This window comes from Gopherus flavomarginatus, chromosome 6, assembly GCF_025201925.1.
Source record: "Gopherus flavomarginatus isolate rGopFla2 chromosome 6, rGopFla2.mat.asm, whole genome shotgun sequence".
NCBI lineage: Eukaryota > Metazoa > Chordata > Testudines > Testudinidae > Gopherus > Gopherus flavomarginatus.
The window spans coordinates 140,169,114-140,181,213 of record NC_066622.1 but is presented as its reverse complement, the minus strand read 5'-3'; the positions used below and the strand labels follow the sequence as shown (position 1 = coordinate 140,181,213).

The 12,100-nt window shown below is 47.4% G+C and overlaps 1 protein-coding gene across 2 annotated transcripts; it reads left to right on the top strand.

The window, feature by feature from the left end:
• Nucleotides 1–76: 76 nt before the first annotated feature.
• LOC127053688 (cytochrome c oxidase assembly protein COX15 homolog) lies at nucleotides 77–9,907 on the top strand. 2 transcript variants are annotated; one of them, XM_050958818.1, is made up of 9 exons: nucleotides 77–241; nucleotides 388–563; nucleotides 2,072–2,194; nucleotides 2,510–2,696; nucleotides 3,050–3,217; nucleotides 4,719–4,800; nucleotides 5,311–5,465; nucleotides 9,046–9,159; nucleotides 9,526–9,907. In XM_050958818.1, exons 1-9 carry the CDS (start codon nucleotides 92–94, stop codon nucleotides 9,655–9,657), a joined length of 1,287 nt encoding a protein of 428 aa, XP_050814775.1. In that variant the 5' UTR covers nucleotides 77–91; the 3' UTR covers nucleotides 9,658–9,907. The 2 variants fall into 2 exon arrangements, with proteins under 2 accessions (XP_050814775.1, XP_050814776.1); XM_050958819.1 differs by lacking the exons at nucleotides 77–241; nucleotides 2,072–2,194.
• Nucleotides 9,908–12,100: the final 2,193 nt, after the last annotated feature.

The following is a 12,100-nucleotide window of genomic DNA, read 5'->3' as shown; positions in this document are numbered from 1 at the left end:
GGTGATCGGGCCCCGCCCCCCTCGGACTCGCGCTCACCTGTCCTCAGTGCGCGCGAGGCGCTCCCTGCTCTCGGTCACGTGCTGAATTGTCATGGTGACGGCTAATAGGTCCGGAAATGCTGGCTTTGTTTCCGGGTCAGATGTCAGGGTACTGTTTCCGGTTGTGCTCGTGATGCTGCGGGCAGCGCTGGGGGGTGCGCGGGTCCTCCTGCTCCCTCGCCGTGGGGGCTCAGGGGCCCAGGTAACTTAGGGAGGCGGCGCAGCTGCCCTCCCCCCCGGGGGGCCCCGCGCCCCATTCCCCGGGCCGCCCGGCTGCGCTCATCCCCAGCGGGGCCGGCCCGGGCCCGGGCCCGGGCCCGGCCGCACTGACCCCCTCTCTCCCCGCAGCGATGTCTCCGGTGGCGGCAGCCGCAGCAGCGGCGCGCGGTGTCGGAAGCCGCCGCCCATCCCGGAGCGGTGGCCCCGCCTGTGCCCGGCTCGGCCGCGGAGCGGCTCGTGGGGCGCTGGCTGCTGGTGTGCAGCGGCACGGTGGCCGGAGCTGTTGTGCTGGGAGGCGTGACCAGGTGAGAGCGGCCGGCGGCACCTGCCTGTCCCTGCCCAACCGGCGCTGCCCCAGGCCGTGCCTCGGGCCCTACACAGACCCTGCCTGCCTTGCGCCCCTATTGTCCCTGCAGCAGCTGCCTTCTGGCCAGGCCCCTCGTCCCCTCTCCGAAGAATGCAAAAGTTTAACGGGTTACCCTATGAGCTTGATGCTTATCCGTCCCAGCTGCCGGCCCCACACAGAGCTCTAGGGACCCTTGGGGCGAGCAGCTGGGACCCCAGGGGCGGGCAGCGGAGCCCCACCTAAAACATGGGGATGCTACAGCTCCCCCCCCCCCCCCGCACTCTGGTTCATTGGGTACATGGTGGTTGTTTTTACAGTTATTTACATCCTTACCTCTCATCCACACAAAGTGCTGCTGAAAATGCTATCGATCTACTTCCAGCCCACCTTCAGCTTCCTGCATTGCCATCTCTTTTCCCTGTGTGCCCCATTAACCTGCTTTTCTTAAGGGCCCCTCATCCCGACCAGAACCCTGATCTTGTCCTTTGCAGCAATACCTTTCATTGACTGCCTTCCATTACACCTTTATGTCGTCGTCCTGCTCCCACCTCCAAGTATTTTTCCCACACTTCCCTGAGTACCCGGGTTTTCCATACTGACCTGCTTCTCCAAAGCTCCATGCTTTTCTCTAAATTCCTGCACCTTTTTTGACATTTCCTCTCTCTGCAGATGTGTTAAGGAATTGAGAGATTATCAGACCACTGACTGCATCCAGGCAAACAACTGAGTGAAGGAACTTTAACAAGTCAGGCGCTTAAAATTCACTGTTCTCACACTGCCTTTTCTTTGGCACCCATTTCCCTCTCCCTTATTTGTATGTTGTCTGTTTAGATCGTAAGCAATCTGTGGGGAGAACCTTGTTTTCATACCTGTCTGTACACCACTATGCAGCTGGTGCCGTACAAACAATAAGTACCCCTAATCTTGTCTGAACTGTTTTGAATCTACAACACTCTATTGTATGTGGCTGATGATTTATTTCTTCACCCCAAAATTAGTCATCTTACTGGTCCCTTTCCTTCATCAGTAAGCTCATCCACTCCTTAATTATGGTCTTCCTATAGGGACAGGAGGCTTCTGTCACAGACCTGCCTTTTTCTTCCCCCATCTCCCTTCTGTGATCATCTCTGTAGGAGCAATTAATTTTTATTGCAGCCTCATTCTTCCTCTGTGCAGGGCTAAATGGTGTCAGTTATGAGGCCAACATCTTTCCCACTAGATAGGGGGGTGCAGCAAGGCAGATCTTCTCTACATTGCATTGTCTCCAACTTCAGTTTGTTGTACCCACCTCTGGCTAGTATGTGCCTGATAACATTTTTTGGCCTAGTTCATAGTGTCCTTCCTCCCCATCACCTTTGCTGCTGAGGAGTGGCTGCAGTTCATTGGGGGAAATGCTGTCAGTGCTCTCCTTATTTTGGTTAAGGAGTGAGTGAGTCACATCTGTGTGTGTGTGTCTGTCCCTCCTAGGCTAACAGAGTCTGGGCTCTCCATGGTCGACTGGCACCTGGTGAGGGAGATGAAGCCCCCACAGACACAGCAGGAATGGGAGGCTGAGTTCCAAAAATACCAGCAGTTCCCAGAATTTAAAATGTAAGTGCTGCAGGTTCCAGGCAGAAGGACTGAGATGGCACAGGGAATCCTCCCTTTTGTTTTCACAGAGCCCAGACTGACTGTGAGTCAGCAGCACAAGGCTCTTTCTTTCTATGGGAATGGACTAGCTCCAACAAGGGGCACTCAATACATAGCTAACAAGGATCCAAAGGTGGCTTTGGTGTTCATCTTCCCTGGCTATCCCTGTTCTCTCCACGGTGAAGAAAATCCTTGTGAAATTGGGAGCGTGAAGGCAGCCACTGTTCGATGCCAGGGAGTTTCTTGCTTATTCTTCTGCTCTGCCTTTTCCAACAGCCTGAATCATGACATGACATTGAGAGAGTTCAAGTTCATCTGGTACATGGAGTATTCGCACCGCATGTGGGGTCGGGTTGTAGGTTTGGCCTATGTTCTTCCTGCTGTCTACTTCTGGAGAAAAGGCTGGCTCAGCTCCTCCATGAAGGGGTGTGTCCTTGCCCTCTGTGGGCTTGTCTGCTTCCAGGTAAGGGAGCTGCAGCTGCTGGGATATGTATCATTGGCTTTGGGGGCTTCTGGGGGATGATGATGTGCAGTGGTGTTGCCTGACTGTAAGTGTTTCTTGAGTGGTGGGCTGAGACTATGGCTTCTGTGAAGGCTTTGGCTGGTGGTACTGATGGTGGAAGCATGGTTATTGTACAGCTAACACCTGTATGATGTTTAAGGTCAGTGCTGGAACAGATAACTCCCTCTTGCTCCCTTTATCATGGTGAAATTGACATGAACATGGGTTCTTTGTTTCTCCCAGCTGAGGCTATGAAAGGGGACTGGGTTTTGCCCCTCAGTAGCTCTCATGTTATCTCTTTGGTCCTTTGACAGGGTCTGCTAGGCTGGTACATGGTGAAAAGTGGATTGGAAGAGAAGCCAGATTCTCATGACATCCCCCGAGTCAGTCAGTATCGTCTAGCAGCACATCTAGGCTCTGCATTAGTTCTGTACTGTGCCAGCCTGTGGAGTGGATTGTCCTTGCTGCTCCCACAACACAAAGTAAGCGGTCCATGCATAGTATATGGGGAGTGCAGGACTGCAGTGCTGGTGCAAGAATCTGGGGGATGGATAGGTAGTTGGGGTTCCAAGGCTGCTTGGAATATCTTTGTTTTAATGAGGAGCTTAAAGGAGTAGGGAGGGTGAAAGGTAATAGCACAGCCCTCACATTTCTGCTTTTGGCTTATCTTTGATCTGACAAAGTACATTGCAAAACACTGTGGCGTAGAATGAGTAACCATGGAATAATTTCCTTCAGCATCCCAGTCCATCCTGATTGCCAGTGATGCCTCACCGTATCTTGCCCCCAGCACTCTTTCACTCAGACATGTGGCTAACAGAAGATATTTCTGAGTTCTTTGGCTTAGACACTTTGCTCCATTAAGGAGGAAGTCAAGAAAAGGCATTGGGGTATCCCCAGAGTCAGAATATTTGGCCCGGGAAGCAGGGGATTGCCCTGCATCAGGATTGGATCAAGTGCCGGGGCACTGTTTGAGTAATTTTCTGCTGGCCCCATTGGTTTCTGTAGGGTTAAAGATTTCACAAGTAAAGAAAAGGCTAGTTTTGGTAGTTGCAAAGAACCACCTGAGTGGGACTCTGCTGAGCTGCTGTTACTGACAAGAAGCTGTGAGGATACTTAACATGGGGAAATAGATTCAATGTGTGTAATGGCTCAGCCATTCCCAGTCTCTATTTAAGAATAAGTTGATTGTATCTAGTTTGCATATCAATTCAAGTTCAGCAGTTTCTTGTTGGAGTCTGTTTTTGAAGCTTTTCTATTGCAAAATTGCCACCTTTAAATCTGTTACTGAATGGCCAGAGAGGCTGAAGTGTTCTCCTACTGGTTTTTAAATATTATGATTCCAGATTTAAAGTGGCAATTTTGCAACAGAAAAGCTTCAGAAACAGACTCCAGTGAGAAACTGCTGAACTTGAATTGATATGCAAACTAGACACTATCAATTTAGGCTTAAATAGAGACTGGGAATGGCTAAGCCATTACACACATTGAATCTATTTCCCCATGTTAAGTATCTTGTCAAACTGTCTTAAATGGGGTATCTTGATTATAACTACAAAAGTTTTTTTTTCCTCCTGCTGACAACAGTTCATCTTAATTAATTAGTCTCTTAGAGTTGGTTGGCCAACTCCCATCTTTTCATGTTCTGTGTGTGTGTGTATATATATATAATTTATCCTCACTATGTGTTCCATTCTATGCGTCCAAAGAAGTGGGCCGTAGCCCACAGAAGCTTATGCTCAAATACATTTGTTAGTCTCTAAGGTGCCACAAGTACTCCTGTTCTCTTTTAATCACAGGAATTTCCCCTTTGACATGTTGGCTGCATTCACAAGTGACCTCACCCTTTTTGTTTCTGCGCTGGGGGAGATTTCCTCACCTGGTGCAGCCAGCTCATCCCACCAGGAGCATCAGTGCCCAGTCTCTTGCAAGGCCCCTGGGGAGTTGGTTTCTATAGCCCTTTCTGTGGCTTGTGTTTTACAGTTACCTGAAACCTATCAGCTTCTCCGTCTGAGACGATTTGCTCATGGGACAACAGGTCTTATCTTCCTCACTGCTCTCTCAGGTAAGGGCCTCTCTCATTGTGAGGCTGCCTCCTTTGTGACCCTGCCTGCCCTATCACTCTCCTGAGGGGGTGGACTGTACCAGATCCCCAAGAAGTTTCATGTCCAATGAGGGTTTAGCTCCTTGCACATGTATAGGTACTTTTGAATTGCCCTTGATGGTCCCAGATGGAGCAGCTGGAACATCTCCTGCAGGGCAGACTGTGTAACAGAGCATCACTGTCTGATCACCAATGTGTTGCTGTAGGAGAAGGAATACAAAACCAGGTTGCCCTGTCCTCAAGCCCAACTCCAAGCTTGCCTAACTCTAGAGGCTAGTCTGGTGTATCTAGGGTGACCAGACAGCAAGTGTGAAAAATTGGGACAGGGTGGGGGGTAATAGGAGCCTATATAAGAAAAAGACCCCAAAATCGGGACTGTCCCTATAAAATCGGGACATCTGGTCACCCTAGGTATATCCCCTGCTTTGTCCCTGGTATGCTAGTACCTAACTCTCTTGTCTGGAATTACAGGTGCCTTTGTGGCCGGACTGGATGCAGGCCTTGTGTACAACTCCTTCCCCAAGATGGGGGAGCGCTGGATCCCAGACGATCTCCTCTCTTTCTCCCCAGTGCTGAAGAACATCTTTGAGAATCCCACTACGGTGCAGTTTAATCACAGGATTTTGGTAAGTGCCACTCAGCCTCTTCTGGGGACCATGCCATCCTGTCATAGCTTTCCCTTGATTGGTCTCCTAAAGTCAGATGGATCACTCTCAGGCTGCCTCCCACAGTGAACAGGGGTGAACTTCAGGGCATCATATTCCTGGGAACTCATTACCTTCAAAAGGAGGAAGCATGGTCTCTTAGCTGGCATGAGTCTCCTCTTTATCTGTGAGGTAGACTTGTTTGCTGGGGGAGTGGTGGTCTTACTTCCGCACCTGGCTTCCCTCCAGAAGGGACATGTTGGGAACAAAAGAGCTCGTCCCACTGTGTGCCTCAGTTTCCCCAATCTGTAAATGGGGGCTAAAGATGCCAAGCTCCTTCGTAAAGTGTTCTGAGAACCCTGGACAAAATAAAATTCGGATATGAGTAAAGAATTGGATATTGTACATCAGGGAACCCTTTACTTAAATGCCTTAACACTCAGAATGCTGTACAACTGCAAAGCTCTGTGCAAATAAGAACTTAAGAATGGCCGTACTGGGTCAGACCAAAGGTCCATCCAGCCCAATATCCTGTCTACCGACAGTGGCCAATGCCAGGTGCCCCAGAGGGAGTAAACCTGACAGGTAATGATCAAGTGATCTCTCGCCTGCCATCCATCACCACCCTCTGACAAACACAGGCTAGGGACACCATTCCTTATCCAGCCTGGCTAATAGCCATTTATGGACTTAACCACCATGAATTTATCCAGTTCTCTTTTAAACGGTGTTATAGTCCTAGCTTTTACAACCTCCTCAGGTAAGGAGTTCCACAAGTTGACTGTGCGCTGTGTGAAGAAGAACTTTCTTTTATTTGTTTTAAACCTGCTGTTTGTTAATTTTATTTGGTGACCCCGAGTTCTTGTGTTATGGGAATAAGTAAATAACTTTTCCTTACCCACTTTCTCCACATCACTCATGATTTTATAGACCTCTATCATATTCCCTCTTAGTCTCCTCTTTTCCAAGCTGAAGACTCCTAGCCTATTTAATCTTTCCTCATATGGGACCCTCTCCAAACCCCTAATCGTTTTAGTTGCCCTTCTCTGAACCTTTTCTAGTGCCAGTATATCTTTTTTGAGATGAGGAGACCACATATGTACGCAGTATTCGAGATGTGGGCATACCGTTGATTTATATGAGGGAAATAATATATTTTCCATCTTATTCTCTGTCCCTTTTTTAATGATTCCCTAACATCCTGTTTGCTTTTTTGACCACCTCTGCACACTACGTGGACATCTTCAGAGAACTATCCATGATGACGCCAAGATCTTTTTCCTGATTAGTTGTAGCTAAATTAGCCCCCATCTTATTGTATGTATAGTTGGGGTTATTTTTTCCAATGTGCATTACTTTACATTTATCCACATTAAATTTCATTTGCCATTTTGTTGCCCAATCACTTCGTTTTGTGAGATCTTTTTGAAGTTCTTCACAGTCTGCTTTGGTCTTGACTATCTTGAGCAGTTTAGTATCATCTGTAAACTTTGCCACCTCACTGTTTACCCCTTTCTCCAGATCATTTATGAATAAGTTGAATAGGATTGGTCCGAGGACTGACCCTTGGGGAACACCACTAGTTACCCCTCTCCATTCTGAAAATTTACTATTTATTCCTACCCTTTGTTCCCTGTCTTAACCAGTTCTCAATCCATGAAAGGACCTTCCCTTTTATCCCATGACAGCTTAATTTTCGTAAGAGCCTTTGGTGAGGGACCTTGTCAAAGGCTTTCTGGAAATCTAAGTACACTATGTCCACTGGATCCCCCTTGTCCACATGTTTGTTGACCCCTTCAAATAACTCTTAATAGATTATTAAGACACGATTTCCCTTTACAGAAACCATGTTGACTATTGCTCAACAGTTCATGTTTTTCTCTGTGTCTGACAATTTTATTCTTAACTATTGTTTCGACTAATTTGCCCGGTACTAATGTTAGACTTACTGGTCTGTAATTGCCGGGATCACCTCTGGAGCTCTTTTTTAAATATTGGTGTTACATTAGCTAACTTCCAGTCATTGGGTACCGAAGCTGATTTAAAGGACAGGTTACAAACCTTAGTTAATAGTTCCGCAACTTCATATTTGAGTTCTTTCAGAACTCTTGGGTGAATGCCATCTGGTCCCGGAGACTTGTTAATGTTAAGTTTATCAGTTAATTCCAAAACCTCCTCTAGTGACACTTCAATCTGTGACAGTTCCTCAGATTTGTCACCTACAAAAGCCAGTCAGGTTTGGGAATCTCCCTAACATCCTCAGCCGTGAAGACTGAAGCAGAGAATCCATTTAGTTTCTCTGCAATGACTTTATCGTCTTTAAGCGCTCCTTTTGTATTTCGATCATCAAGGGGCCCCACTGGTTGTTTAGCAGGCTTCCTGCTTCTGATGTACTTAAAAAACGTTTTTATTACCTTTGGAGTTTTTGGCTAGCTGTTCTTCAAACTCTTCTTTGGCTTTTCTTATTACACTCTTGCACTTAATTTGGCAGTGTTTATGCTCCTTTCTATTTGCCTCACTAGGATTTGACTTCCAGTTTTTAAAGGAAGAATTTCCTTTTATTTGTTTTAAACCTGCTGCCCATTAATTTCATTTGGTGGCCCCTAGTTCTTATATTATGAGAACAAGTAAAAATTTTGTCCTTATTCACTTTCTCCACACCACTCATGATTTTGTATACCTCTATCATAACCCCTGTTAGTCTCCTCTCTTCCAAGCTGAAAAGTCCTAGCCTCTTTAATTTCTCCTCATGTGAAACCCGTTCCAAACCCCTAATCGTTTGTTTCCCTTCTCTGAACCTTTTCTAGTGCCAGTATATCTTTTTTGAGATGAGGCGACCACATCTGTACGCAGTACTCAATGATTCCTAACATCCCTTTTGCTTTTTTGACTGCCACTGCATACCACATGGATGTCTTCAGAGAACTATTCATGATGACGCCAAGATATTTTTCCTGATTAGTTGTAGCTAAATTAGCCCCATCATATTGTATATATAATTGGGGTTATTTTTCCCAATGTGCATTACTTTACATTTATCCACATTACATTTCATGTGCCATTTTGTTGCCCAATCACTTAGTTTTGTGAGATCTTCTTGAAGTTCTTCAGTCTGCTTTGGTCTTAACTATCTTGAGCAGTTTAGTATCATCTGCGAACTTTGCCATTAACTCAGCTAGCTTGTGCAAGCTCATGTGAACGTTTCTAGTATCTGCGATGTCATGGACTGATCCGCAGTTGAGACCACAGACTGAGGGGAATACAGGTGAGTGCCGTGAGTTGGGATGGGTGTTGTGGGGTGACACACTGGTCAGAGTTCGGTCTGGTGTTACTGAACACCTTCACTGACGATGTGCTTTAGGTGGCATCTGACATTAGCTAATAATGTGTGAAATGTAACGGTTCCCCATCCCCATAAAACGTCATCAGTGGAAAATGCAGCTAAACAAGCGTGTGATGATCTCCTTCCAGCCCCCATGTTAGCTGTAGTGTGGGGTTTCTTCCTGCCAACTCTTCCCACACCCACTTCCCTCAAGTAACTGCTAGCTTCTTTCATCTCTAGGGGATCACCTCAGTCACTGCCATCACAGCACTCTATCTTCTCTCTCGGAAGATCCCCCTACCACGCAGGACCAAGATTGCTGTGGCCTCTTTAATGGCTGTGGCATATATGCAGGTACTGTCTCCTCTTCTCTCCTAGCACTAAGCTGTTGTGTCACATTCATCAGAAGTACCTTTAGGTACCCAGAGCTGGCATGTGGAACTGCAAAGTCCATGGGAAATTGAAGTGTGGCAGTAGCTATGGGGTGGAGGCTGCACAGGTCCAGGTGCCTGTGGCACAGTCTGTGCTATATGTGAGGATGGGGAGTCTGGGTCTTGACTTCTTTTTTTCTGGAGCCTCTCCCTCTCCCAGTGGGTAGGGTTGTGATTGGGAATGTGGGGGTTGCTGGAAATGTATTGACAGGCATACCTGGTAGAGTGCTTTAAAACATCAATGTTGAATCAGCTGTTGCTCTTCTCACTCCCGGGTGCTTCTCAACAGGTGGGCCTGGGCATCAGCACCCTTCTACTGTATGTCCCAACTCCTCTGGCTGCCACTCACCAGTCGGGATCCCTGGCACTGCTCACTGTGGCTCTGTGGCTTATGAATGAACTACGTCGGGTCCCAAAGTAGCCTGTCTTCAACTGGGCTCTGCAAGGACGTCTAGTTCTTTTCCCCACTGCATTGATGTAGATGCTCTGGCTGATTGCTTTCCTCTGTGGTGACTTGCTGGGGTTCGAAGGGGCTCTGAGTGGGGAGTTCTGCAAGCCTGAATTTAGACTGACCAGACTGACTGTTCTGTTTACTGGGAGAAATGCTTGACTGTAAGATCATGTGCACTTTTGATTGTAAACTTTGTAATGTAAATTAATTTGTTTTTTAAGCTGCTTGTCTTTGGCTGGTCCCTGGATCATTGGTCTGGGAAGTGAGGGATGGAGTGGGATGAAACTCCTCTGTGGTGGCAGCTGTTACATGCTGTGGTATCTTAGGTCTTGTCTACACTACATGGTTTTGTCGACAGAAGTCAGCTTTCGTCAACAAAGCAGTGGAGGGTGTACGCACTACAACGCTCCTTCTGCAGACAAAATAAAACCACCTCGATGAAAGGTGTAGAGCTTTCTGTGGCAAGGTTATATTGACAGTGTCAGTGTAGACACTGCGCTTGTAAATAGCCTCGAAGAGGTGTCCCACAATGCCCTTGCTGACTGCTCTGGTCAGCAATTTGAATTCTGCTGCCCTGCACCCAGGTACACAGGATCTGCCCCTCCCCCTTTAAAGGGCCAGAAAATTTTGAAATTTCACTTCCGGTTTGCTCGGTGTGAAGAGCTCACATCGCATCTTCCCAGCTGCCCATGGCAGCTCCACGCAGCAAACGCTCTCTCGCTCAGAGCACAGCTGAGTTGTTGGATCTGCAGGCACTGTGGGGAGAGGAGGCCGTGCAGTCCCAGCTCCGTTTCAGCTGTGGGAACAGGCAGATTTCTCATGGCATGTTGAATAACGGCTATGAAGGGAACACAGAACAGTGCCATGGGAAGATAAAGGAGTTGAGGCAGGTGTACCAGAAGGCAAGGGAGTCAAACTGTTGCTCTGGTGCAGTGCCAAAGACATGCTCCTTCTATAAGGAACTGGACGCCATCCTCGGCAGCAACCTCACCTCCGCCAAGAGCCCTGTGGATGCTTCAGTGGGGCTGGAGACAGCAGACTTAACCCCAAAGTCATGGATGAGAGGAGGTTAAGTTGGAGGATGACGTGGAGCACACGGCAGGGTCTTCTGCTGGTGCAGTGAATCAGGACCTCTTATCCACTCCAGAGGGTCTAGCCCATCACAGCAGTCCATCTCTGGCGTGTATGATGCAGAAGAGGAGAGCCCTGGTAAGTGATCTTTTTGTGTTGATGATGCTCAGTTACATGAGGTAAGAGCTGACCTTTACTCTGTATATTTTAGAAGTGGAAGAAGGGATAGAAATGTACAAGACTAGCGGTGTTTGCATGTGCTTCACATTCCCCTATGCAGCTAAGCAGTGCCACAGAACTGTGTCTTAACGCACACTGAGATTTCACGTGAATCCTCCAGAGTTTTCTCTAGGAGATTTTCCTGGAGGTACTCTCGAATCCTCTGCCAAAGGTTTCTTGGCAGAGCTGCTTTGTTCCTTCTCATGTCATAGGAAACTTTCCCGTGCCAATCAGCAATCACTTGTGCCAGGGACCAAAGCGGCACAAAGGGACCTAGTCTGAAGCTGCAGGCATGCAGGAGATGTACCCTTGCATACCCTTTGGAGTGAGAGAGTGGCTTCAGAGACCCACACCTATGGAAAATGTCAGAATTTACAATATTGTCCTTAGCTGCCTGCAGTGATCACCTTAAAAACCACCTAAACCTTTTGCCCCATCTTGAGCCCCATCTCCCGGGCAAAACTCACTATGTTTAGGGCATTTGCTAAGCTGTGTGCTTGCCAAGGGACAGTGAGAAACTGATTTGTATTTAAAAAGAGATGTATTTTAGGATAATTATTTAATGCTGTGTGTGCACTAACAATCATGCTTCCGTTTGCTTCTTGTGCTTCTGCAGATGTGGTCTTCAAGGGAACCCCTTACACAATGGTGCAGGGCCTCCGCCAGATGAGGAAGTGACTAAGGAGGACACGTTTCGAGAGGTGCTCCAATCCTCAGCTGCTGAAAAACACAGGGCATGGAGAGAGACTTTAAAGGAAAAATTTAAAATAGGCAGGAGAGAAAGGAGAGCCAGGAGCAAATTTTACTAGGCCAAATGCGGATGATAAAAGTGATGAGAGCAGCAAAAGGAGATGTTGAGGTCCCTAATCACACTGCAGGCAGAACACATGCATGCTCAGCCTCCCCTGTAGCCGATACAGAAGTGCTTTCCATATCCTCCCCAAACTCCTCCCACACATTCCTTGCAATTCCTGGTTCATCTCGGTATCCTGTTCACTCCATCCCTTTGGACAACTTCTGGAATGACTTACAGACAGCTATAAGAGCCTATACTGCCCTTTTTGTTTGTGTTGGTAATTGGTATTTAATAAAAACATACTCTCTGTAGGATAGCCAATGTTTG

Excerpts from the sequence above, each read along its gene's own strand:
- LOC127053688 (XM_050958818.1), top strand. The coding sequence starts at position 92 with ATGGTGACGGCTAATAGGTCCGGAAATGCTGGCTTTGTTTCCGGGTCA. Across the intron at positions 564-2,071 it reads GTGCTGGGAGGCGTGACCAG|GCTAACAGAGTCTGGGCTCT; the intron begins GTGAGAGCGGCC and ends TGTCCCTCCTAG. Across the intron at positions 5,466-9,045 it reads AGTTTAATCACAGGATTTTG|GGGATCACCTCAGTCACTGC; the intron begins GTAAGTGCCACT and ends TTTCATCTCTAG.